The sequence below is a fragment of the Pteropus alecto genome, unplaced genomic scaffold (assembly GCF_000325575.1).
Source record: "Pteropus alecto unplaced genomic scaffold, ASM32557v1 scaffold45, whole genome shotgun sequence".
Taxonomy (NCBI): Eukaryota; Metazoa; Chordata; class Mammalia; order Chiroptera; family Pteropodidae; genus Pteropus; species Pteropus alecto.
Window position 1 is genome coordinate 14,585,397 of NW_006442491.1, and position 27,665 is coordinate 14,613,061.

Genomic DNA, 27,665 nt, shown 5'->3' on the forward strand with positions numbered 1-27,665 from the left:
GTGTCTTCCCCAACTTCCAGTGTCCACATGGCTCATACTCCCACTTATTTTAGGTCTTCACTTTCTCAGTGAGGTCTTTTATGTGTCTGAATGTCTGGTTCCCGAGCCGCTATAATTAATAGCACATAATAGTAATTATTGCACTTAATTATTTTAGCCCCTGAGATCTCCCGATTATACTATATGTTAAATGGTATGTCGTGTATTTTCATATTGTAATGATAGAACCCTTTCTACCCTTCTGTTCTATCACTTGATAGAATATGAGAGACTGTAACAATTAAAATACTCAAATAAGAAAAAAAAACTCTAAAATAACTATAGGTGGCAACATTTGCAGAAGGTTTTGGGAAGAGAGGGGCAGAATCCCTTGTTTCTCATTGTGCTAAGTACCTAGGACCGCTGCAACAAGGTGCCACAAACTAAGTGGCTTAAAACAACAGAAATTTATTCTCTCACAGTTGTAGAGGCCAGAAGTCCCAAATCAAGGTGTCAGCTGGTCCATTCTCTTTCTGATGGCTCTGGAGGAGAATCTTTCTTTGCCTCTTCCAGCTTCTGGTGACCAAAAGGGTTTCTTGGCTGCTGGCAGCACAACTCCAATCTCTGCCACTGTCTTCACATGGCTGTCTTTCCTCTGTGTCTATGTCTTCGCACAGCCTGCTCCTCTGTGAATCTAAATTTCTCTCTTCTTATAAGGACACCCGTTGTTTTGGATATGGGCTATCCCTAGTGACCTCGTCATGACTCGTTGCCACCTACAGAGACTCTTTCCTAATGAGGTCACTTTCACAGGTGCCAGGGGTCAGAACTTCAATATATCATTTGGGGCATACATTTCAACCAGTAACACTCATGATAAACTTTTCAGGACTACTTGACGTTTTTACCATCAACACATTATTTTAATTAAAAGAGGAAAAAATGGCAGCCCTGGGTAATCTTTGAATTCTTAAAGAAATGGTTGCATTCCTAGAGATCCTAACAGCACTCTGCTTGGCACCACTGTTCAGATGGGATTCTCTTGGATGTCTCCTGCATCCTTGATTGGTCATCCACGCCTGCACATTCCCCTGCCCTGAAGTGTCTGCAAACTAAGATAAAAAGATGTGCTAGAGCACAAGGCATCAACAAGGCGGTGGGCCAGGAGGAAGCCCTGTGAACCATCTCCAAGCTTGGGCACCATTCAGTGCTGTGCTGTGCTCTATCTGCCAGCAGCTTCTCTTCATGAGCATTGCTCACTCTTGCCCTCTCTCTGTCTCTCTCTGTCTCTCTGTCTCTCTGTCTCTGTCTCTGTCTCTGTCTCTGTCTCTCTCTCTCTCTCTCTCTGTGACTTGCCAGGCTGGCATTTGGTGCATCGCAGTGTCCTGCCTTCTCTCATCCAGTGAGTAAACCCCTATTCATCTTGGGCACCTTGAATTCTCCTTATTTAGGAAATGATTTTGTTTTTTACTGGACTGCAATAGAGAAAAAGGAGAGAAGTATTGCATTGTGCGTATGGCAGTGCGTTGAGTATTTCATAGTATTTTGTATCAAGATGTAGTAACATAAGGGGTTACAACTGAGCAATATTACAACCGTAATTGTATTATTTGCCATGGCTTTGAATGGTTTCTCAGGTTCGGATCCCCCAGAAGCAAAACCCAAGATAAGAAGTTGAGGACAAGCAATTTATTTGGGAGATGATTCCAGGAAACACCAGTAAGTTCACCAGCAGGAAGTGGGACAGAGTGGTAAAGACAGCCTATAGCGGGTTTGTTACCAAGCAGGTCATCTGGGCTCAATCCCCTGGGGACTTCTGGGAAACATAGACTATGTGGCTCAGAGTTATTCCACCTGAGGGGCATGAGAGGTTGCCTGCCTTGTTTCAGGTTGAATTTCACCCCCAGAAAAAGATATGTTGAAGTTCTAACCTCCAGTAAATCAAAAATGTGACCCTTATTTGGAAATAGGATCAATGTAGGCTAGTTAGTTAAGATAAGGCCATACTAGAGTAGGGTGGGCCCTTAATCCAATATAACTGGCATCCTTATAAAAGAAACATGTGAACAGACAGAGACTCATAGGAAAAGGATGGCCATGTGAAGATGGAGGCAGAGATTGGAGTTATGCCGCCACAAGCCAAGGAATGCCTGGGGTCACCAAAAGCTGGAAGAGGCAGAGAGGGATCTTCCTCTACAGGCTTTAGAGGGAACACAGCCCTGTCAATACCTTAATTTTGGACTTTTGGCTTTCAGAACTGTGAGAGAGCAAATTACTGTTGTTTTAAGACCCCCTCAGTTTGTGGTACTTTGTTATGGCAGCTCCAGGAAACTAGTCCAATATTTATATACCAACTCCATCCACCATGAGGACTACCCCAGCAGCCATTATACCCCCATCACTTCTCACTTGCCTTTACAAACATCCCAGCATGATCTTATGGGCGGGGAAAAAAAGACCCCAGACAGAGAGATAATAAGCAGCCTTCAGGAAGTATGTGCCTAGATTTAGAACAACTTGCTGTCAAATTCATAGCACTAATTGGCTTGCTCCCCATATGATAAAGCTGAAACTCCTGAAAAAGTAGGTCACATAAAGTTAGTTAATCTGAAAAGAATCTGGTTAAATTAGCACAGGCAATCCTCAACTTTGTCAAGAGGAGGAGAATCAGGCCTTCCTAGATGAATAAAAGCCATATGTGATCCCCAGACTTAGTTTTCCCACTTCTCAGAGCACAGCTCTGTATCTGAACTGTCAAAACAGTAGAAATCAATTAAATAGAAGCAACCATTGGTGAAGAATGAAAAGACAGGTAAAAGGAGGGAGAAGAGGAAATTATCTGTCTTACTTTAAGAAGCTGCGGGCATAATAATGACAAGCAGCCAACATTTCCTGCACCATTACCACATGCCAGGCATATATTCTGAGGCTTTTAAATAAATTTATATACCCATAACAACCCAGTGAGATAGAGAGCCTTATTTTACTGATGAACCCAAGATTCAGAGAAGGACAATAGCTTGTCCAAAGTCACACAGCTACTTAATATGGTAACAGAGTCAGAGCCCTGTCTTCTTACAGAGTAGAAATCAGACGGGCCCTGAGGGTCCATCTGTCTGGACCAGCCCAGATATTGTGACTCCCAATCCAGAGTCCTTCCCATTATCCATGCTTTCTCCTCAGCCCTGAAAACTGACCCTTGGCTAGCTACTCCTAGGGCTGTCCAGATAATAGGATTTTAAAAGTAATGTCTTATGCTCATTTTTGGAAACAGGTTCTCCAAGCCTATTTAATCTTTCTCTAGCCTGAGGAAGCAGCTGTCTTTTCCTGATCTCTTTCTCTTTACATCCTTCAAGGTTTTTTTCTTTTCTTTTTTTTTTCTATTCTGCATCCAAGACCATTAAATCCTAGTGCTGTCTGTTAGAATTTAAAGAACGGATTTGAAAATCACTCTCCTCTTTATTAGCGCAAAGGAAACTGAGAACATGAAGCTTTTGGCCTCAAGTGAATCTTTTATTATTTAAGTGGAGACAAACATATTTTTTCAAGGATGGTAGCACAGTCATTGTCACAAGCATGATAATATGTCAATTTCACGAGAAAGAATATGCTACAAGTCATGCTATTCTCATTTTCAATAGCATTCTGGCAAAAATTAAAGACATTTCCAATTGTGTCAAGCACTTAATGAATAGTAAATTCTACTTTCTGCCTTTGGGTAAATAAATGGTGTCTTTCAGTGAAGCGGTAGAAAATAGTGTGCGGGCTGCTTCTTAAAACGGCCCTCTGCTCCAACGACCGTCAGCCTCTTCGGTTACCGCTGAACTTCTCAGCTATTTTCTGTAATTCCAAATCCATCGCAGCTAGGTTTTCAAGTTCTTTTTCCTAGAAAACACAGAAAAATGGAAGCATAAGGTCCCAGATCAATTTTTTTGTTGTAGTTTAGGGCGGTACGAAAAGAACGGAGGATTTTCGATGTGTTAGAGGCCGTATGAGGCGCTCGACACGAGTGGTTCTCCAAGTGTAGTGCCCGGATCAGCAGCACCAGCAGTGTCGCTGGGGCACTCATCAGAAATGCAGATTCTCCGGCTCCCCCGGGACTAACTGAATCACAAACTCTGAGAGGTAGGAATCCCTCATGGGGTTGATGAACATTCAAGTTTGAGAAGCAGTGACCTACATAATCAATATCAGGACAAAGCATTGTTTAGGCAGGTACAGCTCTGATAATGTTACTTCTCCCAGATGCAAATTTCTGATTTCTTATAGCCGTGAGCTGACCAAGATAGATCAAAGCAATGAATTTCCGTATCACCTGAGAAATTATGATGTAAAGTCAAATAACCAAGAGAAGACACTAGAGTAGTGGTTCGTTGTCAACCTTTGAACATTGAAACCACCTGGGGGGTTTTAAAAAATCCTGGTGCCCAGTACCAGATAGACAGAATCTCTTGGGGGGGTCTCAGACACCAGTCATTTTTCTGGTGATCGCACTGTGCGACCAAGGCTGAGAAGCACTGCAAGAGGAGGAGGTGGGCAGGGATGTGGACAATGGCTAGATGTCGGGTGGAAACCAAACCCAGAAGTTGTCTCCACCGTTATGAGGTGTACATTATCATGGTGATAATTCCCACCAATTTCTCCCCATTAATATCCGATAGTCTTGAACATATTAACATTAACCATCTTATGTTAAGTTTATACTACGGCCCCACAGCGTACCTCTTCCTCTGTCAGAACTCTCGGGCCAGCCCTGTCCTTTGCGTTTTCTGCCGCGTGGCGTGGGCTCATCTGATCCTCAGAGTCATAGAAGTCCGGAAATTCGGCTGACTTCTTCCTGTAGTGAAGGAGCTGGTCCAGTTCGGCCACTCTGTCATACTGCCTTTTCAGATCCAGTTTGGGGGCGAGGTTCCTCTTCTCATATCCCCAATTCACATCCTCCTCAAAGGGCTTTTTCTCCCACCAGTCATAGTTGTATTCTGGGAAGAAATTCTTCTCATTCAAGGTCAGGCCATTTTCCTCTTCACCCTCAAGAAAATTGTCATTCAGGTTGTCTTTCCTCTCCAAATAGCTGCTCTTCCACAGGGAGGGGTCATAGTACGGGTTGAGCAGCTCCTCTAGTCTCTTCCTCTTTTCAGTGGTGTGATAGGGAGCATATTGTTTGCCTTGAAGCTTAGCTTCCTCCCTGTTCTCGTCAGTGTCTTGCAAGTCCTCCTGCTCCTGCCATTTCCCTTGGTCTCCTTCCTCACCCTTTTCCTCACCATAACTGAGGTAATTTTTGTCCTGCTCTTTCCACTCGCCTTGTGGACGCCTCCTTGCCTTGTCCCTGTGGTTTTCTTGAACACGGTAGTGTCCTTCACCCAAGAATTGTTTCTCTTCTTTGTCTGGAGTGGAGTAGGCACCAGGCTCCCTGGCCCTGGCTCTGTGGTGGTATCCCCACGCAGGGCCCTTCTCTTCCTCGCTTCCTTCACTATATCCATGTGCCACGTTGTCAAGCTCTGAGTTGGGGCGATTTCTCTTGTCCTCCTTTTCCTGGCTCTCATCACTGGGAGGCCTTGGAGCCCTGTACTCCTCACTTCCTCTGCCCCCGTATCGTTCCCCCTCCAGGTTCTCCGGAGCGTGGACTCCTGGGTAACTCCTCACTTCTTCCCCATATTCGGGTTCTTCCTCTGAAGCCCTGTGGTAGGTTGGATGACGGTTCCTCTTGTCGCCTAAGCTGGCCATGCCCACATTTGACTCCTCAGATTCCTCATGGGGGTGTCCCCTCTTCTCAGAGGGAGGATTCCCTTCTTGAGAGGACCTATCGGGCCCGCTCTGCCCATGACGATGTCTTGGCCTTGAGCGTTGTTTGTCCACATTGGGGCTGGCATCTTCCTCACTTTCCTCAGATTCTTCCTGGCTCCTGGCTTGGCTTTTAGACTCTTGGAGGCGTTTTTCCTGGTTCCTTGTCTCTTCTCCACTCTCCTGACTACTCCTCTCCCGGCTGTGCGTCTTCTCCTCAGGGAGCCTGGCAGAGTGTGCATAGTATCTGGACACTATCTCCTTATTTTTCTTAGTTGTGACCTGGTTTCTTTCATTGAGAAAGGCATTTTGTGTCTCCCCTGGCTCTTCCAGGTGTTTTTCTTCACTGCCACCTTCTCCATGCTCTCTTTTCTGATTTTTATCTCCTTCCTCTTCCTCCCTGTCCTCTCCCTCACTCTTCTCAGAATGATGTGTCTTAGCTTCTTTGGAGACTTGACTGTCAGAGAGAGAGAGGCTCCCTTGGGGCTCGCCTGCTCCTTCCTGGCTGTGCCCACCTCCCTCTGTGTTGGCCACTGATGGGCCTTGGGCATCCTCTCCTGGGACTCCTGCGTCCTCCCTATCGGAGGGCCTGTGGGCTTCTGAGGCATCAGCTGAGTCTCTTAATAATCTTACTTCAAACCTCGTGTTTTCATTTTCACTTTTCTCTTCATCTTTAACCTCTTTTGCACCTATAATGAAAATTTAAAAAGAATAAGTATAACTTCAGAATTGCTTATGGTTCAAGAAGCACCAGCCTCAGTGATCACTATAAGTCCTAAGCCCCCTGAAAATCACTTGGATACTATTTTAAGTTAATAAAACATATACTCAGATTCCTTTTGAAAGCAAATGGTATGACAGTTCTTTGGCTGTGTTTCAATCTAAAAATAAACTGTCTATATTTTTATTTTTTCATAACACTCAACTAGCATCTCTCATTGGTACTCTCAAGGATCAAATTGAAATCCAAGCATAGATTTATGAAATATTAGAATTTAGAACCAGAGGAAACCTTAGAACTTGTCTAGTTCGACCTCATTTTTCTACACTACATAGCAGTGTAGAAAGACCGTTCCTTCCTTCACTAAGGTCCCATCTGCCCAACACGTTCTCAAATGTCAAGGATGAAGATTAGTATACTGAGTTATCTTTGTAGTTCATGACTCAACGATGGATGGTATAACTGATATTTTAATTGAATGCTGTTCTTGCTCAACTTTTCCAAATGTCGACAGCTCCTTTACTAAACCCTCCTCAATTCAAGGACGTGGCATGAAAGGAGATATGCAGTTAACACACTCTGAGTTGTTATCTAGGAGGTTTGGATTTCAGTTTATGTCACTGAGTTCAAACAGAAAGCCTGAGGCCAAAGCCACTCACTTTGGGCCTATGCCTGCACTGTCCATTGTAAGAGCCACCAGCCCTTTGTGGCTATTGAGCACTTGAAATGTGCCTGGTCCAAACTGAGACATGCTATAAATTATAAGATACCCACCAGATTTCATCTGAAAAAAAAAGTAAAATATCTCAATTTTTTATGTTGATTGTATGATAAAATGATAATTTTTAAATGTATCGGATAATATATATCATAAATACATTGGATATATATAAATTATATATTGAATAAAATATATTAGATACAATTAAATATATTATTAAAATTAATTTCACCTGACTTTTTAATCTTTTTAATGTTTTAATGGTTACTAGAAAGTCTGAAACTATATTTATGGTTCGCATTACATTTTTATGAAACAGTTCCGATGAGTCATTCTGCACTGACATTTGCGAAGTAGAAAAAAATTGATCTGTTTTACAAAAAAAATGTCCAAGAAGTAGTGGAAATCTATACCTCTCTGCTTAAAGCCCAACCTAGCATAACATTCTCATGTTTTAGAAGACAATTGAAATGACCCTGACCCTTAACACCCAGACTCCTGAGGGCTGGCCCCTCACCAGGTGGTGGTACATTCAGTATTGAGGCTGGTGGGACTGGCCAGGAAGGCATAGGTAAACAGGGAGGCTTTAGCCAGATACTGACATCATTCTGAGAGTCAGCTGAAATAGCACCATTCTGAGGTCTCAGCTTCCCAGGGTAGAGGCTGTGTGGCCCCTTTCCTACTGCCTGCTGGTCAGGAACAGAAGTATTTTTATTCTTTCCCAGTTAAATGTGTGCTGCCTGTAGCAGCTTGTGCCTGAGGCTTAGCACTTCCTCCTAAATTTAGCTTTAAGCCCCCGCAGGTGAGATCAGAGGAGGGCTGCGATTAGCAGCACACATTGTCAATCTGTAAAACCAAGGTGTGAAGCTCATTCTTACTTTCAAGTAAAAAGGGGAAAATGCACCTTCCATCCCTACCATGTTGCAAGGATGACTAGATCAACCTGGTGAGAGATCCTTGTACCTGTTAAGGAATTGGACTACACATTCCCTAAGGTCTCTTCAAGCCCTAAACCAATGATTCTTTTCTACTCCCCAAATGTTCATTTGCTCAATAAGTGTATGCTGGCTCCAGAGATGTGCCAGAGAGAATGGGGATGGAGATAGGATAGGTGTGTGGGGGGAGCCTGCTTGAAGAAATTCATCCATCCAGTTGGCTGAAAGCTCCACCAGTCTTTGGATCAGCTTAAGACATATCAGCAGGAGAGAGAAAATTGGAATAAGACAAAAGTCAGTAAGATAAGAGGTGAGTTCTGTTTAGCCTGAATAACATTTTTAGTAAATTTGAATTCAGAGGCATTACTAAATACCAGCAGATATGCTTTTTTTTAAAAAATACCAATTTTAACTTCTTTTGAAAAAAATCCCAGGATCAGAGTCTGTATTTCTCCAAATAATGTTGGAGCTGAGAAATATCTGCTCCCCCTTAGAAAGGGGCCTATATCCTCCAGATTGGGAGTCTTTTCTTGTCTTGCCTTACTTTTTATGTTATCTATTTGTCTGGCCCTGGCTGGAGTTTGAGTCTGCAACCACCAAGGAGCTCTTCAGTCCTCTGGATCTCAGCATTTTATGGCTCTCTGGGTGTGGTGTCTCCAGGGTCTTTGACATGGGACATTTGGTTTTTACCGGTTCCCTGGAGCTCTCTCATCAGACATCAAAAGATCCCAGGGCACAATCAATGATTAGAAGAGGCTGGAATCCTGTGGCCACAGCCTAAGGGCTAAGAATCTGATCTTGGCAGACAAGCAGATTCTTATATTTGACGGCTCTTCCTAAGCAATCATGGTTCTTCAATTACCTAGTATGACACACCCCAAACTTTTGCGTACATGTGGTAAACAAAAAACAAAACAAAACAAAAAGGGAAGAGAGATAGCAGGATGGGTTTGCCCAAAGGAGCAGCCGTTAGTCCCTGCCTAGAGACCAACTCTGCTCTCACTCATTCCCTGTAATGGCTGGAAGAGAAAACTATAGAGAAATTCAGTAAGAGGTATGTATATAGAATAGAAATAGTAGAGAAGCTTCCTTCCATTTTCCATGGGGTTCCTATAGCCTCAGGCCCCCACACCTATTATGGTTACCTCAAAGCCCCTGAGTCCCTCCAGGCTACTCTTTCGGTCAATTGCTAATGCTTGTTTTTACCATTTTATGCATGAGGGCTCATGTGCAGCTATAGCACAAGAGAGTATTATCTTGCAATGAGAGATTTTGAAGGTGAAAAGAAAATAAAGGCCACTTCCCAGCCTGACTAAAAATTTAAAAGCAGAGAAAGGTGTTAAAGGAAACAGTGCTTTTTGGAATTGTTTGAATCAATTTGACTTCATGCGTAAAAGAGACTGCATAGTTTTGTAAAAATGGATCTCTGAGTATCATTTTCCAATGGATACTGCTTGTATTACTGTTCGAATTTTGTTTTTAATAGAAGCTGATTTGTGTAGAGAAAATATTGCAGTCTAGATTCAGAAGGCCATTGCTCTGACTCATTGGATGCTCTGCTTCTACCTTCACCCCTTTCACTCCAGGTACCATTTAGTGGTACCTCCCATTCCAATAAGCTCTATGTTAAAATGGCTTAACCAATCTGTCATGTAGGCCAGAAGTTTCCGAGTCACCTTTCCAAGCTTCTAACTTCTTACTGTCAGATGAGTAGAAGCCAAAGAGAAGAATAATTTTTAAATCTTTTTCTATCCTTTCATCTTTCAACACTCACTCCCAGAACACTTAATTCACCACCACCCCCCATCCTGTTACAAACAAGCACTCCCCACATCTTCCTCCACCCAAATGAAAGCTCATTATAAATATCCCACTGTGGAATCAAGGAATTTAAGAACTGATAGACATCTCAAAGACTATCACTGAGTTCAACGCCCACATTTTACTTGAGGAAATAAGCCCAGAGAGGAGTGTTTCTGTGGTCACCCAGCTATTAAGTGACAGAGTAGGAACTAGCCATTACTTCTATCTTCCAGACACTAATCTAGTCTGTATTCTCACCACTGCATTATGCCCCTGGTTCATGTGGAGGTAAAGTGGAAGATGAAGTAGAAGGAGCAGAAGAAAGGACCAATCAAGGGACAAATATCTCCTGCAGTGCAGGAAACTTACTCTTCTTCAGGACTTGTCGGCACTCCGGGGTAATGGGTGGAGTTTTGGACTTCGACAAGGCATTTGAGAGGACTTCGATGATGCAGCGAGTCACCTGGGGGGAAAGCCAAATGTAGGTTGGCAAACGCTGGTGTCACTGGGATGACAGACTACTCAACCCAGAACTGCTGTCCAGAGAGGCTTGGCTATGTGACCTGTACTGATGCAGGATTCTTGGGGGCAGGAACGTAGATTTACAGGACCATAATGAAATCTCCCAGGCCTCTCCATAGAGTAATGTAAGAAGGCACTGGGGGCCAATGTCACCCTGAGAAGAGAAATAACACCTATTTCTGAACAGTTGGAAGGAAAATGATGTAATGACACAATTGTTCCCAGAGGCACTAAACACCAGGAAGCGGGTGACAGCCAGGGCTGGAGGAGCATCTCTTGCCCCCGTTACCTCAGGGATGAGAACCTGGCTTTGTAAGACTATGCTGTATTTTTTGTTATTGTTATTGTTTTTGTTTGTTTGTTTGTTTGTTCGGTTTGGTATAATAAGGAGTGGGAAAATGTAGAGTCTAGTTATAAGTCTAGATTCTAGACTTACATTTCAACTTACCATTTCTTCATTGTGCTTCCTGTTGTTATCCACTGGCATAGAACTGACAGCTTTGAATGAGAGAAAGAATGGGAAATGACTTGAGTTAATTTTGGAAATTGTATGAACTCAAACTCACAAAATCATTCCCTACTCCCACCACCCACATCACTTGGAAAGAGGGCAGAGTCAGAGCTGAGCAGAGTAGAGATAGTTGGAGATGATTGCCCCAGGAGCCATGATTGCCCCAGCTGTGCACATGCCCACCCCTCTCCACATACACAGCTGTTTCCCCTAGCACTGTCTTAAACATGATTTGGAAATGAATGCTATCTGATATCCAGTATAAATCAAGTCCAGACAGATAAAGGGAGATTTGGGGGTACTGGTAATGTTCTGCTTCTTGATATGGGTGCTGATCACACAGGTATGCTCGATGCATGAAAAATTATACTTGTGATTTTTGCAGTTTTCTATATGTATTTTATACTTCAATAAAAAGTTTAAAACAAGCCTAGTTTAAATGAAACCAGTGCCTTCCTCAACCCTTCTGCTCATCCAAAATGGGTAAAGATCTGTGATTTCCTCTATTCCTGTTCTCAAGAAAATGTCCTCCCCCAAATTCACTTCCTTTACCCAAACATAGTTGTAACTATCTTACATAATTAATTACCTCGTTTTTACCTTCAGGCCTTTTCCTGAACAAGCTTGCTTATGCATCTGTATCAGTCAATGCTGTATAATCTCCCATGTTGTATGCAGCCATATAAAGAACATGGGAGGTATCTAATTCTATTAGTAGGTCATCAAGTCCATAATATCATATGCAAATAGGTATTTAACAACTATTTATGGTTTAAAAACTATTTATGAGGACAGTTTAAAAGATAAATTTTAATTTATTTAAGTCAAATTTCATGAGATTCTGCTTATTTTAAACCAGCAATGGAAGTGCATTTGTCTGCTTAGGAAATGCTCCAGGTGATTTTAATTTTCCAGTGCCTTCTTTTGTTCTTTCCAAGCTGCTTTGATCCTTTTATCTTTCACTTTGACTTCGTTCTGTCTAAACCTTTTCCATTGGAGAAGCTCAAAGCATTTATGCACATATAGGCCCATCTCCACAGTTTTCCTGGCATTTCCTAGAGGAGAAACTGCTATTATGGCTGAAGAAGCTCAATGCAGAAAATTCTTCTAGGTTCCTGAAACAAGAGAAAATCTAGCTGGAGCAAGAGCAAAACTCTCGCACATTGGAGATGGAAGTTACTCAAGTGTGGTTTATTTATATCCAGCAACCTGACCTTTCCTCTCAAAATGTTTGCTCACCAAACCTCTTTAACTACCCGCCTCCAATCAATTACATATCATAGGACTCAATGTAGAAATAAAACGCCTATTCCATTTGCTCACGTTACCGAATTTTCCTTTTCAAAGCATGGCCTGGGATCTGTTTCAACAGTTTCAAGAGGCCCAAAGTTACCCAGAGTGTTAAAATCATTTGTAAATGTTTAAGAAGTGTCTTACAAGGTACAAAGACCCCCATGTTCTTCCCGAAATGTAGTTCAGACAAGATCCAGATGGCTCACCTTTGGCACCCGGGGTCCAATACGCTGGGCCATTATTTTATCCCCCAAATAGCTGTTATTTGGGAACATTCCTACTTTGGCACTTACTGAAATCTATAAAATACTCTGGAAAGAAGTAAATGAGAGAATTCTTCCCCTAATAAACTAGAAGTTGCTTTTCTAAAATCCAGCTTTACTAAACCTTCTTTGGTATTGCAGTTTCTTGCTAATACTTTTCTCTCCCACCCCACAAATGTGAAATATTTGTTTTTATTAACTACCAATCATTCCAAAGTATTAACAGTCATCAGATTTGGGGGGAGAGAAATATTTTTTTCATTTTTGCTCTAAACAATTTGTAGCTCATGTTTATCATTACGGAGCAGTCCTGTTTCTCTGATTGAGGCTCTTCAGAAACCTTTTTGATGGAAAGGAGCTAGGACCTCCTTTCAAAAGTGTATTATGCATCTTGATGAGACATCTAAGTGCTATTGTATTTCTTCCAATAGAATCTGTGACAACAAAATAATAACCAAGACATGTTGATTCCCCTAAAGTAGCTTACCTTATTTTTGTATAAAGTAAAATTCACGGGGCACAAAAGGAAACCCAATGATTATGAAGTAGTCAAATGATAGCAAAATTTTCAAATAATATTTTATGATAAATCTGAGAATAACATCAAAAGTATTAATATCTCATAAAACTATTAAGGTTTGATCCCAGATTAAAAATATAGTAACAAAATAACAAGTTAAGCAAGCCCCTCTGAATACAGAAATCATCTGACCTGGTATAATATGGCTATCATGTAGCTATTTTACTCTTATTAATTTTTAGAGTGCACAGAAGCTACTGTAGAAAGGTGTGGATCTCCCTCCAGAAGCTCTTAAGGGTAGAAAATGAACCATATGGTTTCCTGAGTTTCCCCCCCGCCCTGTGATTTTGCTAAATAATAAACTCTGCTTGAAGGTTACCATGTCTCATTTCTGGGTGTTGGGGAAAGTAGAAATGGAAAAGGACTGCTAATGAATATGGAGTTTCTTTCTGGAGTGATAAAAATGTCCTAAACGTTGATAGTGGTTACAAATAATGAATATACTAAAAATCACCAAATTATGCATGTGAAAAGGTAGGTTTTATGGTGTGTGAATTATAGCTCCATAAAAAAAAAATTAAGAGTATAATGTCTAAGCTAAAAGCTCAATATAAAATATGAACTGTTCTTAAAATATTCTCTTACGTAAGAGAGCTATGAGTATTTTACCACTATAGTTAAATAACCTTCACAAATGTCACAGTATTGTAGTCTATAGCACACAGTATATAGACCAAACGTCACTGTTTTGTGGTCCATAGCACAGTTTAGCCTCTTAAGCAATTCCTTTATGAAGATATTTTTGACCAGAAAGACTCTAAATTACTCATTTGGGTTTCTTTAATTAAATTGACAACATTTGTAGGCAATATGTAAGTATGACAAGCATTTAAGAAAATTCTGAATGTATGTAGCTTGAAATAAAGTAAATTACCACTGGCTTTTCTTTTGTCTCTTTATATTTTGGACCCAGTAACTGCTGTCAATGAAAGTTTTATTTTATGGATGGCAATCCGCAATTCTGGTTGGGAATTTCAATTTCAGATTTAAAAAATTTTTCTATGAAGTCATTAAAACAGCCAGAGAAAACCTCCAGTTTAATCTTGTGGTAGCATATTTACTTCTCAGTGTTCTCAAACTCGTAGTGACTATACTTCACACACACACACACACACACACACACACACACACACACACACACACGCAGTTTTTCAAATCTCCAGAGATCATTTCTTTGAGATTCAGAGTAGTTTAAAAGATTAATCCCACATTCTTCCACAGATAAAGAGACATTGTCAAATATCTACTACTTAAAATTCCGTCCTATCCTTTGTCAGTTGTACCTGAATAAAAAAGACAAAAAAAAAATTCATCCTCCTAAAGTGACTAAAGCATTTTTTTACTACTCCAAGGATAGTTTTGTAGTTATTTTATACTCTATTATTTTTCTGGAATACAAAACTCAAAATGTCTACTACAGTTTCCATTCATAACTTAAAAATGCATTAATCTGAGTGTGAAATTACCTCTTTCCAGAGACGGAAATACAAAATACAGAAAAATATTACATTAATCCTGTACACACATATACATGAACACATATATACATATATTATATATGAACATGTTAAGAAAAAATATATGATATCATATACATACAAGACTGACTTTTATCTCATCATGTTTATATAATAATAATAATAATAATAATAATAACAGAGAAACATGCAGGTGGCAATTAACATATTATATGCACTCCTATCTCTCCTTCCTTATCTGGATTTAAAAAGCCAAAAAAAAAAAAACTTAAATATAGATATAGAATAAGACTGTAACAGCGTCTCTCTAGATGAATAGAGAGAGAATGACAATTTAGAAGTGAGCACAAAATGTGGGGTTTCCTTGGATGCACGGGCACATTTTTTTCCCTATCCACAGGAAAACTCAGACATTAAAAGTCTGAGACTCTTCTGGTTGGGCTAGGAAGCCCTCTGTTTTTTTCTAAGTCAGATGGTGAGGAGGGGAGTTGACGGGAAACACCCAGGGAAGAGAAGAAATTAAGAACCTCATGCAAAAGGGAGAAGAAACCTTCTACTGAATCCTCCCTCTCTCCCAGTATCCACCAGCCAAGATGCCTGGACGTGGGGAAGGCGGAGGCTGGCTCTGTCCGCGGTGCTGAACGGCCCACCGCACCCACTCACCGGCCACCATCGTGGCTCCTAGGAGGCCGATAAGCACGGCCGGCTGCATGGCCCCGCTTGCCCGAATCTGCTCGGAGAAGAGGACAGTGGCTGAACCAGTGGAGCGAGATGCGGACGGAAGGCGAGATGAAGATGCTCCAGTAAAGCAGCCGTGCGTCTTGATGCCCGCGGTGTGGCGCGGTAGGCGCAGGCCTCCGCTCTTTTAAAGGGCAAGTCCCGGACGCAGGGCTGGGAGGGGCGGGCACCCTACAGGCGGCGCCCCCTCGCTCAGCCCTGACGTCACGAGGCGGCCCCGGGGGTGGCGGCGCAAGTAGGCGGCAATTTGCGCCAGTCCAGTCGCCTGGGTGCTCCGGGTCTGGAGCGAGGGTGGGGAGTGAGGCGGTCGAAAGATTGGAAGGGTGAGGGGAGGCAGTGCCAATCTGTGAACTGGGGAGAGGCGGGAAGTCTGCTTAGATTACCCAAGCTTGCTCTTCATCTCCCCGACCCATATCTCCAAGTCTAAAAACGTGTATTGGAGGCTCTGTACGGTGTGCAGTTCTGCCGAGAATGTGTACATCTATGACTAAGTCTCTTGTGTCTCCACTACCCGGCGGAAGATAAGACTCCTGCTAAATAAAGAAGACTAAACGGTGGGGAGAATGGAAAAGGGAGTGATGGCTTTAAAAACAAAAGGTGCAGCTGAAGAATATGGAATCTGCTGTTTTTGAAACTTTTGGTCTTAAATCTACCTACCCATGATTCATTTATCTCTAATATCTATCTATCTATCTGCCTGCCTACCTACCTACATACCTACCTACCTACCTACTATTCATAACTCTCTCCCAACAATAACATATACACATGGTAAATATTTGAAAATCAGATGCTAAAAATCAGAACTCCCCAAATTCCCCAATTCCCCTCTGCAGAGTCAACAAGACTCAACTACTTTCCATTGTAGGCTTAATTTATTTTGCAACACATATAGCTGCATCTTATTTTGAATGGCTGCACAGTATTACATTGATTGTATACTCTAGAATTTATTTAACCAGTCCTCTTTCTGGCGGGCATTTATTTAGATTGTTACCCTTTGGCATCTTACTACTCTTTTACAACAGAGCCATAGTCTCAGAGGTCGGGAATGGAATAACCTGCTTTTAGAAACTACTACATCCCACAAGCCCTGAGCATCCCCCTTATGGACATGGACTATAGGCTAGTGGTTACCAGAGGACTATAGACTAGTGGTTACTAGTGGGGTAGGGGTGGAGGGAGGAGGTGGATGGGATAAAGGGAGTCAAATATAGGGTTTAGGGGGAGGGGAAAGTGAGTAAAGGGGTCAAATATATGGTAACTGAAGGAAACTGGACTTTGGGTGGTAAACACACAATAGAATATACAGATGTCAAATGGTAATGTACACCTGAAAATTATATAATTGTATTAACCAATATTACCCCAATGAAACTTAATTAAAAATTTTTAAGAACTAAAAAATAAATAAAATTGAAATAGGAAAGTATTTTGTTATTATGTGTGAGAGGAAGGTGAAAATACCTTCCAAGATATTTTTGACGTAGGTTCTCTCAGTCTAATGAGAAATCAGGAAAGTAGCAGGCAAGTGCCCTGAACCAAAGAGAAACAATTCAAAATCTTCTTTGACGCTTTGAGGAATAGAGTGAGTTTTTATTTAGGGTCTCTTTCAGGAAAGGCAGATGTCTGTATGCAGAGTTAAAAGGAGGTTTCAGTGTCTTGTTACTGAAAATCAATGAGGTCTAAATTCTTTTTGCATGTGCTGAGCGGATGGCTGGATCTTACTGAAAAGGCTGGGAATTACATCACCAAGCCCACAGCCACAGAATATTTAAAAGAAGAGTCTTAAAAAAGATATAATGGGACAGTTAATAAAATTTGAATAAGATCTGTAGATTACATGACAAATATGTTATCAATGTTAATTTCCTGATCTTGAGAATTGTACTGGGATTTGCAAGAGATTGTCCATGTTTTGTACATTGAAGTATCTAAAGGCAAAAGTGTGCCATGTGTACAACTTATTCTCAAGTGTTTTAGAAAAATGTAATGATAGAGTTAGAGAGAGAAAAAGAAAGAATACAAAGACAAGCAGGGCAACATGATAACATTTGGGAAATTGGGGGTGCAAGATCTATGGGAATTTTTTATTATTTTTGCATATTTCCAAAATCTGATATTATTTTAAAACAAACAAAAAAGAATGTCATTGGCACAAAAGAGTCTGTTTAAAATCTCTGTAAAGTAGTGAGTACAGAAAATGAAGGTGTTGCATGAAGGCCCTTCCTTGGGCATTGATCTGGGAGAAGTTCTTCCTCTACTGTTAATATTATGTAAGGATTCCAAAGGCTCTTTTAAATGCCCATTAACAGTTCTTTGAAATCGCCTCCCTCCAGAAATATTTGCATTCCAGTTTTCTAGCAATTTCCCTCTCTTCTTCTTCCCTTGAAAAGTACAGGGTTAAAAATTTTAACGTCATCTTATAGCTTCTCAGTCTGGGCTTGGGCTGTTTATTACTCATCAAGAAAAGTGTTTTTATTATTATCAATTGGCCCACAGCCAGTTTCTATTTTCAGATTTACCTTTTTTCCGTAGTATTTCATAAACTTATTATTTTGCCTTCACATTTAGATCTCTATGTACCAGAGGGGAAAAGCCTTTGGGAAGAGCATTTTTCAGGGATTTTCTCACAGAAGGATGATGGAGGAAAACCAATATTTTCTTTAGGAATAAACACGGTCTGAGATAGACGTAGTCACATTTTTTAACCATATCACAACCCAATTGCCCTGGGAATTTTTCATTGAAGCGACTGTCCTTTTCCACCTGCTCTATCGTGGCACTTTGAAAAAAAAATCTAGTCAAATGTGTGGTGACAGAAAAAAAATCTAACTATGGGAGGTGAACACACAATGTAAATATATATATATGCCTTGTTAAAATATACAGCCGAAACCAGATTTCGTTAAACAATGTCACCACAAAAATATTAAAAAAGAAAAAAAGAAAAAAAGAAAAAAAATCTAGAATCCACGTGTGCATTGGGAATGCTTCTGGACTCTTCTAGAATATTGATTGATTCCATTTCATTGGTCTATTTGTTTATTCTTTCTGTAATATTACACTTTCTCTATCATCATAGCTTTTAAATAAATCTCAATATCTGGTGGAAAAGGTCTTCCCATCTTGTTTTTCTTAAGGAGGATACTGGTCATTCTTGGCCCTTTGCATTTTCATAGAAATTTTAGAATCAGTTGTCTATTTCCATGAAAAAAAAAATCTATCTGTTAAGATGTTGGCAAGAATTGCATAAAATCTATGGATCAATTTTGGAACAGGTGACATCTTTACAATATTGGTCAGACTTGGATTTGTGATTGCTGATAATGTTTTGGATATAATCTCTCAAGTAGTACAAAATAATGTTATCATCGGAAAAGACAAAAAGCCATAGGAAAGACCATGTTTCAGGAGTGCTCTCAAAGAATAAAGGAAGAAAACATTCTTCCTTTTGGAACAAGGGTTTTGATTAAACCATAGTTTTGTACATGGCTCCTGAAATAGGTTATCCATCAGGGTCCAGCCAGGAAAATGAAACCACTAGAAGGAATTTGACACAGGAAATAATACACAGGGGTTAGAGAAACTGAAAGAGCAAATAGGGGAAGATGAGGAAACCCAGAGATTAGTAACTGCAGGCAGCTGCTACCGCCCTGGGAAATGGGGGGAGAAAGGAAGTATGTGTCCTTACTGGAGCCCAGGAACATGGGCCACTTAGTAGGAGTGGGAACCTCTGCAGGCTGGAAAGTGGGGTTTGGGGCCATAGACAAAGGGCTGTCTGATGGGAGCTGAAATCACAGAAGAGAAACAGCCACCGCTAGAGACATATCCCCTCCTCCCCAGAAGAGAAAGCGGGGAAATACCCTGGCTTCTCCTTTCTTTCACTGCCAGTGCCTCTTAGTGGCTGAACATACCTGGGAATGACTGATAGGGAAGCCTGGGAAATAGAGTTTGTAAGGGTCAGTCCCTCCAGTGATACAGAAAAGGGGAAGGAATCAGAAAGCAAACAGACAAACAAATAGCATATAGGTACTGGTACTGAATTTAGATTTTCTCTCAAAATTTGTTAATTCACTTCACTTGCATATATAAATTCTTACTATGTGTCAAGCTCTTTGGTAGATGCATATTCTTTTGGCTATAGCAAATTACAGAGTCAATCCCAACATTAATGGCAAAAGGAAACACACTCGACCTACTTTGGCAGAGTTCACTAGCCAGTCCGGAAGTAAAAGCGGGAGAGATGTAGGGTAGACCCATCTACGGAGTAGGGTGAGAGAGCATAGTATGTCAGAAAAATGGCACTGCCATAGAAACTACTGCCCTGCAAATGTACATCTACAGAATCATCTGTGTTTGTGGCCAACAGGATAGACACTTGTCTTTTGTGACTTCAAGGTCTTTTCCTAATAAAGAGCACCATGTCAACAAGTCGTTTTCCTTAAGTAGTTTGGACCTGGAATACATTTAGTACCTGGTTTCTTATGTCAGGTCAGATTTCTATTACACTTTGATATAATTAAGAAATCACAACCAAATCTTCATCTTAAGAGAAAATAGAAACTACTTTTTCTAATCCACTAAGTTGTAAGTAATATAATTCCATATAACTTGCATGTAGATACATATTAATAAAAATTAACATTTTCTCAAAAGAAGTTGAGAGATAGAGCTACAACCATTCAGGTCTGACAAAGCAGGCAATATTCCTCTTCAATTCAGAGTTTGTATAAAATCGATGTATTAGGTAAATAGATTCACTTATTTGTTTATGTACTGAAAAGAAAGCAAGAAACAAATATTGAAAACTAGGTAGGATAACTTTGGTTGGGTCTGATGAGTTGGTAAGACCACCAGGCTCCTGACAAAGCATATTCTAGTTAGCAACATACCACATAGTAAGGATCTAGAATTGATACAGAGTGCTTCCTTGTCTCTCATATGGTTTTTCTCTTAACACACACACACACACACACACACACACACACACACACACACACACACACACTACAGTAGATACTGCTGGTTTTCTGCCTAACTCTCCCATATCCCTCATCCTTACCACTTCAGAGCACACTTGATTGATTTCCAAACACCAAGACCTACATTTATTTGCCAGATGGCTTTCTCTGGTTACCAGAGCCAAGAGTGCTATGCAAATGGCAGGCTGGAAGTGCTGAGGCCCCCAGAAGCAGCCCTTGCCCCAAAACTGACAGGAGTTGGTGTGTAAATACCCCAGATTCCCAGATCCCTCTGAGGTGAGTGTTCTAGGCTCTGAGAGTTTCCCAGTGGCTTTCACTCACAACATCTGTGTAAGGTAAAGTAGAAATGCAAACGGGACTAATTAGGGAGTTCATAGGGAGCCCAGTACTGTTTCATAATGCTTCTTCCTAACTTTGCCAAGTGAGGGGCCCTAGAGAACAGCTCATAAAAAAGTAGAGTTGTCTGCAGGAAGGAAGACTGACATCTCATTTCCTGGCTAGATGCTTGCTGAGCTGCTGAAACCCAAAGACTCCTTAAAATGCTACTAGAAGAGAGTGGGAAAGAGACCATAAGGCAATTTAATTTGTATCTTCAAGAGCTTGAGAATTAAGTAAAGAAAGTGGAGGTGGGCAAGAGGTCAGCTGGAGAAGCCTACAATGGCAAGTTGGGCAGAGAGGACAGTGGCTGGAATGTCTGCATGTTCTAAGTCTTCCCCTGGGCCAAGTGGACTCTATGGAATGTTACTGGTCTCAAGTCATCCCAAAAGATTCCTGCTTGATGGAGCAAGGAGACCCCTTGGCTGTATCGATGATGTTAGCTGAGAGTCATTGAGAGAAGTGAGACAGAGAGCATCGCTTTTGTCAGGGATCAATGGAATGAGAAGGTTGCCATGGAGGACTCTGAAGAATTGACAAAGGTCCCCTGAGAAAGGGTAAACTAGCATCTAGAGGGGTTCCACAACAGAGGACATAAAATATCAAAGAGAGAACTAGAGAGTATACTCTCTGATTCATTTTCTATCTTCTCTGATCCTTGACCTTATTCCAAACTAGAAGGAACTGGGAGTGGGAGTAGGGGGTGGTGGGAAGAGGAAGGTAGGAAGGAAAGGAACAAGGAAATAAAAGAATGAACCGCTTTTTCCCTCTTCTCCACGGCTGGTTCAAGGTCACGCAGCAGCTGGGAGCTGGAGGAGCTTTGAATTGGGTGAAAAAAAAAATTTGAACTGTTGTAACGGTCCAGAGTTAATGAAAAGCTGTTGTTTCTGCCTGAGATACTGTTTAAGGATCAGGGAAATTTGACAGAACATGCTTAAAGGCAGTTGGGACAGAAGATTGAAGCTGTTTCCTGAGTGTAACTTCCAAGTTTAGCATGTTCAAAATGGTATGTGTAACATGGGATTGAAAAATGCTTACACACCGTCCACACATGAGCGCTGCAACATAAGAGTGAATGCTCCGATGGAAACAGAAGTCACGAGAAAACCTCGAAAGGTAAAAGCAGGTGGGTTCAGAGTGAAGGAGAAAAACCATAGCCCCTAAGATAGGACTAATGAAAAATACTGGGGGAGCTTTGGGGTTCCTCCAAGCCCAGAAGCAGGAGGGAACCTGGGGGTAACTGTTGAGTTTGAGTGAGGTATCTGGTGGAGGCACATGAGTGGTGTGGCTCTCCTCTGGCACTTATGCCAAGCAGTGGGTGGGAGAGATGTCAGGAACTGCATCCTTTTCTGTTAGGTTCTTTCTGCCTCTTAGAAACTTCTCTCCATCTCTGATGCCTTGATGCCCACAGCCTTGTTCTCCTCTTCCCTTGAAAAAAAAAACAAACACAAAAACAAAAAAGCCCTCTCGATGGCACTCGTCATAGAAATTTTTGAAATTTGGTCTCATTTTAAAATATGTATTTCTGTTGAATTGTACACTTGAAACTTATTGGATTTTGTTAATCTATGTCACTATAATAAATTTAAAAATTTACAACTTTAATAAATAAATAAAATATGTATTTCAATTTGTGGAATTTCCAGCACCAAGCCAGAAATGGTGGTCATGACCTTGAAATCACAGCCCGCTCAGGCCAACATGGCTGAAACTGGAAACTAGAAGCAGTTTCAAGGTCTCCCTCCTGTATTCTGTCTGCTGAATTCCCCTGGCTTTTCTGCGCTTATTCCCATGAGTCATAAAATGTAAGTTGGTCCTGTCTCTGTGATTCTGAGAGATCTGGCAGACTTAATAAACACTCTTTGCTCTGAGAAGAAGCATTCTTCTGATGCTGAATTTTTAATTATTTATATGAACATTAGAGCATATCAACTTCCAGGCAAGCCTCTTCTCAACAAAAATGTGTTTTGTAGATGAAAACTCCAGGAAAACTCCATGTAGGCTAATTTCGGTTTTACATCTATTAATATTTTATTTCCCAATAATTCATAATGGTCCACGAGGAGCCATTATTGTTAAGTAAATATGCAGAATGTGAAACCTCCCAAGATGTAATTGCCCATATTTTTGATGTGGGTAACAAAGATAGGTATGAATAGCGGGAAAGGGGCGCATAGAGGAGCACGCAAGACTCAGAGCAACTCAGAAGCTAAGCAGGGTCGGGCCTGGTTAGTACTTGGATGAGAGACCACCTAGGAAGACCAGGTGCTATAAGCATAAAAAATAAAATAAAAAATAAGGGATTGTAAGCTGACAAGTTCCTTGCAATCTGTGAGGTCAACCAAGTGTTGCCTCACCTAAAAAATAAATTAAAAAATAAAAAGACTCGGAGAAAGCATTGCAATGCTAAGTCATTTGATGGCCCCCAGTCCTCTCCTTTCTCAAACCAATTTTCCATTTTTCCGGGTCCCTTCAGATGAAAGGGAGAAATAAAGAGAACTTTGAGAGATAAAGAGAAAGTCCCTCGGGGACCATGCTCTGTCTCCTTGTAATTCTGCTCTAGAGCAAGCATCCAAATGACCCAACTTCCATTAACCTGATTAATGCCCACCATATTAGATCCAAAAGTGAAGAGGTAATTTGCACAAAATGAGCTATTACAAAATGCTAATGAATGCTGGGAAGCTCCAAGCCAGTATTATCTCTGGAGCCATTTTAAAACAACTTATTCCTAAAGACATCCAAGAGGATAGAGTTCCTGAGTGAAATTTCAGACACAGCACAGAGATTCCCCCAAGGACCCACTGCAGTTAAGAACCTTCTCAGGATCCCTCAGCTCATAACTTGTGGGACATGGACCACTCAGTGGACCAACTCTGCTCCTGCTCCATATGGAAACAATAGCTCCCATGATAACATCCTTGGTCGGGATGGGGGGACTGCTAAAGTTGACATTTCTGTGCGCACTGCAAAGTGGATGGTGGTCAGAAACCTTCCAGAACTCCTGTGAGGAGGATGCAGGTCTTTTTTTTTTTTTTTTAATTTCTGTACCTTAACAGCACTTGACCCATCCTGGGTGGGTTAAGGAAGTGTTGATCTTGAGGTGTCACTTAACTGTCTCTGTTGTTCTCATCTGTCCACAACTCACACACTTTACCCTGTGCCTATGGGCTCAAACTTGCCTGAGTCTTGGGACCTCCCTGAGCCTCTGTTAGGAAAGATCCGCAGAGTTCATCATCAGACCACATTTCTAGGTGGTCTGGCCCAATCTGGAGTCTGACTTCTTGTAACAAGTCTTGTTTCTTCAACTATGGCCTGTCTTCAGCCAACTCTACTGTAGCCCAAGATTATGTAATATATGATTAAAGGATTGGGGCCTCATCCCAGTAAGTGGTGTCTCCACACTTTGAGGCGCTCAGCCACAAACCTTGGAGTCATCCTTAACAACTCTACCCTCTCACATCCAATAGTTAATCTTTTAGAAAATCCTTACTCAAACTTTACTCAGGTCATGTCATTCCTCTGTTCGAAGTGTTCCAGTGGCTCCCATGTTACATACAAAGCCAGAATCCTTACATTGGCCACCACCTCTTTATGATTTGGCTCCTCTCTCACTTCTATCACTTCTCACGCACTCTACTCCAGCCACACTGGCCACTGTGCTGTTCTTAAAACATGCCAAGCATCCTTCTGCCTCAGGTCCTTTGCACTTATTGTGTCCTCAAACAGAGCCAGAGTTCTACATACTCACTCTCCCTCCTGCAGGGCTTTGCTTCAATGCTATTATAATTGACATACAGTATTATATTAGTTTCTGGTTTACAATATAGTGATTCAACTTTTATATACCTTACAAAATTATCACCACAATAAGTCTAGTAACCATCTGTCACTGTACATAGTTATTATGATATATGGACTCCATTCTCTGTGCTGTACATTATGCTTTTCAATGAGGCCTTCCCAGACCTTCTCCTTTCTCTTTGCCAGCATTTTCTATCCTTTCTTTGACTTTGTTGTTCACCAAAGCACTTATCACCACTAGTAAAACAATGTGTTTTACTTATTGGTATCCTGCTTACCTCTCCCAGTAGAGTGCGAGTTCCATGAGGGCAGAGGTTTGTGCCTGTTTTATTCTCTTCCTGGCACATAGAATAGGGCCTGGCACTTAGAGGCTGCTCAGTGTATATTGTTGAATGAATGAATGATGCACAACCAGATATGGGAACCATTATTAGGCAGGGCACTCCACCAGCAGGAGGGTGGGTGGCCTACTTTTGGGGACATTAAAACAATGACATTGGTAGTTCTGAGAAGAGTATACTGAGTGTCTTGGCACTGTGAACATGGTACTGTGGAAGACAAAACAAGATATGGGCCTGACCCTTTCCCTCAATTCAATTTGACAACTGAGCACCTGCTGGGTCTGACACTGTGCGTGTTACCTACGATTGAAGGACAGTTAGGAAACGCACCATAACTGCTCTCAAAGAGCATATCAGTAATTGAGAGGCACAAATAAATAATTATAACACAGGATTCTGAGAGCTTCCTCAGAGGAAGTAGGGCTTACATAGAATTCCAAAGGTTGGCAGGAGGGCCCTCAAGGCTTCCCTGGGGCTGATTTTGAACTCGCTCTTAAGTGAACATATATCAGAGAAGGTTATTATTTCATAGGATCATGAATAACATTAAAAACAAAATAGCAGTTACGAGGCAGCATGCCAGTCATGCTAGAGCAGGCTTGTGCCAGTTCGTAAGAGTTGATCATTAAATTTTCAGGCATTTCAAGAGTTGGTTGACATCCTATTGATAGCCTGAGCTCAGTTCTGGTGGGAGTACTTACAGCACAGAAACCAGCTAAAGGTATCCCCTGCTTTTTGAAAGTTTATGTTAGGCCACTTTACTTTTATGAAAGACCTCCTTTAGTACTTGTTTTCATTAACCAAAAGAAATGTGAAGAGGATTTTCGCTTTTATGAAAAAAGACACAAAGCAGAGCTTGGCGTTTTGCAGAGAGCTCTAACAGAAGCAGAGTATCCTGAGCAGTGAGAGTGGCCCCGGCAAGCTCCTTCCCCAGGAACCACACTCAGCATCTCAGCATCAAACTCCATATCTTTGACCTGTATCTGTGAGCATCTGTGCTTTATCTCCATTTATTTTGTGCATCTGTTAGCAAGATGTGTCCTAAGGTATCAGAGAAGCCCAAGAGAGCATGTAAGGGAATTATGCTTAGCATAAAACTGGTCGTAATTAAAGGTATTTGGTATGATTTAGTAGCTTATTTTTTGAATCTGAGAACACTCAAAATTCTTTCCGTATAAATTAATGAATATGGCTTCTTTGCTTTAGGCCATTTAGATATACAAAAGCTTTCATAGGAACGCTCTACTTTAGGATAGTGGTGGAAACGTGTGTGTGTGTGTGTGTGTGTATTTACACAGACTAACCCCACTAAAGCATCAATACAGAGATCCCAAACTGGCCCTCAGGTGGGTTATGTTTGCCTTGTACTGCTTGGTTGTTTTAAACATTTGAATTTAAATGCCTTTAGCTGAGGCTTGCCAGCTCCTGTTTGACCACACTCAGTCTCCACCAGCTTTATCATCTTAACATCTAGCCCAGTTCCCATCGTTTATCCCCATGTGGCCCTTGGAAGCTTTTGCTGCAGTGATCTTTGGAAGGAATGCCTTGGACTGTTTTCCCCATACTTTCAGGAATGTGTTGATTGCCTTGAATACGCTTCTAATCCCTGTGGGAGACATGTTGGTTCTTCACACCTCTCCAGCCTAAAGTCAATCCTGAGAGGGCTGGAGTTTTGCCAGTGCCCCAAATGAGCTTCGTGGAAGCTCAAATGAAGTAGAGGAAAGGGCAGGTTTACTGGGACCAGGTAGAAAAGAGCTTCAGGCAGTCAGAGGGCAGGTCCTGGGGGAGGCAGTATGGGCTGAGCTGCTGCTAAGCAGTGTTCCATGAGGGAATTCCTCCAGTGTTTCTTGGGCAATTTGTATCCTTCCCAAATCTGACATTTTGAGAAAAATCAATGGAGAAATTGGGGAGACAGGGAAAGGTGTTATTCTCCAGTGAGAATGAAAGGTTAATGATCAACAGAGAGACACACTGCTCTAAAGGGATTCGTTGAGGGATCCACTGAAAGCAAGATCAAGAAATCCTAATACTGGAGTTGGGTTATTCAAAAACTACTGAATAATGTTCCCTAGCATTTTACAATGTTTGGGTATTGCTATAGGCTTCAGTTCTTTTTTTCTTTTTCAATTTAGTTTCAGATATACAGTACATTTGTTAGACATCTATATAGTTCATAAAACGATCCCCCCAAAAGCACCCTCCCTCCCCTGACTCTCCACCTAGCCAACGAATTAATGCTAACTGCATTCCCTATGCCATGCTCCCCATCTCTGTAACCATCCATCAGCTACTAATTTGTACTTCTTTAACCTTTCACCCCATTCTCCCAGCCCCCAAAATCCCCTCCTCTCTGTCTGAAACCAAATTGTCCACTACATTTGTGAATCTATTTTTGATTAGTTTTGTTCTTTTTTTTTCCTTAGATTCCGCATATAAGTGAAACCATATAGTTTCTCTTTCTCTGTCTGACTTAAATACCTTCTAGGTCCATCAAAGCAATATCTTTTTCTAGCCCCCTCCTTTTAGTCTGTGTGTGTCTTTTAATATGAAGTGAGCCTCTTGTAGGCAGCATTTGTAGGGATCTTGTTTTCTTATCCTTGCAGCCACACTCTATCTTTTGGTTGGAGCACTTAATTCTTTTTCATTTAAGGTACTTATTGATGGGAATGTAGTTGTTACCATTCTTTATTCCTGTTTTTGATACACGTTTTTTCTTCTTAAAGAAGTCCCTCCAACATTTCCTGTAATTCTGGCTTAGTGGTGATAAATTCCTTTAGTTTATTTTTGTCTGTCCTTCAGCTCTCAATGATAGCTTTGCTGGATAAATTATTCTTA

General features: G+C 41.3%; 1 protein-coding gene across 1 annotated transcript; it reads right to left on the reverse strand.

Moving 5' to 3' along the window:
- Positions 1–3,483: 3,483 nt before the first annotated feature.
- On the reverse strand, positions 3,484–15,382 carry CHGB (chromogranin B). The gene is made up of 5 exons (XM_006921611.3): positions 15,251–15,382; positions 10,911–10,960; positions 10,310–10,403; positions 4,702–6,449; positions 3,484–3,864 (listed from the first exon to the last, which is right to left on the reverse strand). Exons 1-5 carry the CDS (start codon positions 15,297–15,299, stop codon positions 3,781–3,783), a joined length of 2,025 nt encoding a protein of 674 aa, XP_006921673.1. The 5' UTR covers positions 15,300–15,382; the 3' UTR covers positions 3,484–3,780.
- Between the last annotated feature and the right edge of the window lie 12,283 nt (positions 15,383–27,665).